The 2509-nt window shown below is 40.2% G+C and overlaps 1 protein-coding gene across 1 annotated transcript in view; it reads right to left on the bottom strand.

Moving 5' to 3' along the window:
• The window catches only part of MRPS31 (mitochondrial ribosomal protein S31), a 25614-nt gene extending 23400 nt beyond the window's left edge, over positions 1–2214 (bottom strand). The window contains exons 1-2 of the mRNA XM_009290164.1: positions 2176–2214; positions 299–580 (exon numbers count right to left, since the gene is read on the bottom strand). Of these exons, the coding sequence (XP_009288439.1) occupies positions 299–435 (137 nt within the window). The 5' untranslated portion in view covers positions 436–580; positions 2176–2214. The remainder of the gene's footprint in view (positions 1–298; positions 581–2175) is intronic.
• Between the last annotated feature and the right edge of the window lie 295 nt (positions 2215–2509).

Genomic DNA, 2509 nt, shown 5'->3' with positions numbered 1-2509 from the left:
TTTAAAAAATCCCCCCCCCCCCCTCATTAAAATAACTTCCCACAGGCAGCTGCTAGTGCTACCTTTCAAGAGTCACAGTGCAGAAAAAGGTAACATATTGTAGAAAGCACACAACATCATTTATCCAGATTCTCCCCTGTGATTTACTGCAGTCTACATCTACACTACATTCCCTTACAAGACTCTCTTCCATACTTGGAAATGGCATTTGATGCTTTATTTTGTCCTAGATAATGAAAAAAATTTGAAAAAAAAAAAAAAGAAGAAAACAGGCTAAGAAAAGTTTGTTATACTTTACCGCTGGGTGTCTTCTGCAGTTTTCTGAAGTATGCTACCTTTACCGTCTGGGCCCTCCAGCTTGTTTGTGGCTTGCTTTTTGATCTCACGTGTTTTTAACTGTTGGAGTTTCTTCCTGTAGCTCACTTCTACCTTCATATTACCAATAATGTCTAACAACTTCTGCTTTGGTGTTTCTGCTGTACTCTTTGATGCCACTTCAGTGGTGCTGTCTTTGGAAGCGGTAGATTCATCTTTCTCAGTAGAAAGCACGCTGCTCGTGCTGAAGAGTTTCTGTATTTTGCTAGATGATATACAAAGTTTAAAAAAATAAATACATAAAAAGTCAGAAGTTTCAAATAGGGTCCAAGGCTGAATTTTGTAAGCCTGCAAAAAAACCCACATCAGTTACAACTGTCTAGGCCTAACTGAGTGCAAACTGAGTATGTTAAGTACATGTCAAACGTGCACCTTTTGTCTTTTGAGAAGGGCTAGGGCACTATTTAAAACCCTTGATTATATATGGTTTCTTCATCACAAAAATAATGTAAACAACTTTACTTCCTCCACAAATAAGTTGTGTTTAATCTAGGAACTTAAAAATTTTAAAGTATCCCTGCATTAGGTAGCAGACTGAGAGTTTGAATCTACTGGTACTTATATTTGTTAGTACTATAGAAAACTCTCTGTAAACTCTTAAAATGAGGTGACAAAGAGATCACTCCTAGCCACCTGAAAAAAGATCGTACACACACATTTAGCTTCACATTGTTTTACACTTGTGGCACTACTGTGGATCACATTCCCCTACCCTACGTCCTGCAATGTAGCAGCCAAGCAGCCTTATGAGGAAATGGATCCTGCTGCAAGATAACCCAGTAACAAACAAAAAAGTTATTTTGGTTATTTTTCCATCTGGAACAGCTCCTCTACCTAGTTTACCACATCACTGCAAAGAAGCTAAAAATGGCACGGTGCAGGCGAGGATGTGAAGCCAGGGACAGCAGGGAGCTGCTTAGGATATTGCTGCAACACAGACACAAATGCATTCTCTGGAAAAACTATCATAAAATTCAAAGAACGGTTCTCTTTAACATTCTAAAATGGAATGTTTAAATCTTTAAATTCTCAACTACTTTTTTTGTTTAAAAACCACCTTCAAGTCACTAAAATAAAGAAAAAAACCTTACAATTAAATATTTATTTTGGTTCAAAATAAAATACTTCAACAGATCTGAAAGAATTTTGAAATACTTTCCCCCCCTCACACACACCTCTCTGGCTAAAAAAGAAAATTCTGCTAGTATCAGCAGGCACCACATTATTACTTAAGTCACTCTGCACTTAATAAATTGCCAGCATCAAATTGTCAGCATTAAACCCTAAATTTCGATGTTGAAAAGCAGCAGGAAAATTTAAGGGAAGCTTCAGAACCACATTACTGAGAAGATGGTAGGAGTCCTACTGTTTTACACAGAGCTGTTCTCCACAGATCTTTTTCAAACACGTTTTTCATTAATTCAGGCTGCATGCTCCTTAAAACTATATATCCATTCAGAGATCTTTGCTCACAGCGTCAGAAAAACACAGCAAGACTGCAAGCCTTAAACATTTAAAGCCAGTAGTACATTGCATCTTGCATTACTGTATTTCACCTACCATCACGTTTGTCTTCTGCTCGGAAGCCTAGCCTCAGAAAGCAAACACAGCTAACAAAAGAAACCAAGCTGCTTTATACATGAGACTACCACAGTATCGGAGCTTGTTCAAAAATATCGAGCAGCTTTGAAATAAAAAAATAAACACACAACTGACTTTTCATTAAAAGCAGTTAAAATCTTCTAATAAATAAAAACGAACTTCCAAATACTACTTTTAGCCAGTGCTTTGGGCACGTACCTCTGCCAACAGGCAGCACCGCTCTGCTGATAACACACACGGTAAAAACATGCTCGGGTCACATATGTGTATCCTTCACGCCACTCAAAGATGAGGAGGACAGCAAGGAAAGCAACACGAGAAACACAACCCAAACCACTCCCCTCTACTTGATTTCACTTTCCCAATGACTTCTGCCCACTGGTGTCAACAGCACACAGCCCCAGCAAGACAGACGGACTCGGGCTTGGCCTGCTTGCTGCCCGAGCGGGTTTAAACCCCGAGGCACCCGGGAACAGCGCAGCTGAAGCCAGGACGACGGGCGGGCCGGCCGCCCGCAGCCGGGCACCACGCG

This window comes from Aptenodytes forsteri, unplaced genomic scaffold (assembly GCF_000699145.1).
Source record: "Aptenodytes forsteri isolate BGI_AS27 unplaced genomic scaffold, ASM69914v1 Scaffold155, whole genome shotgun sequence".
Taxonomy (NCBI): Eukaryota; Metazoa; Chordata; class Aves; order Sphenisciformes; family Spheniscidae; genus Aptenodytes; species Aptenodytes forsteri.
Note: the sequence above shows the minus strand (reverse complement) of the source record. Positions and strands in the feature narration are given on the sequence as shown.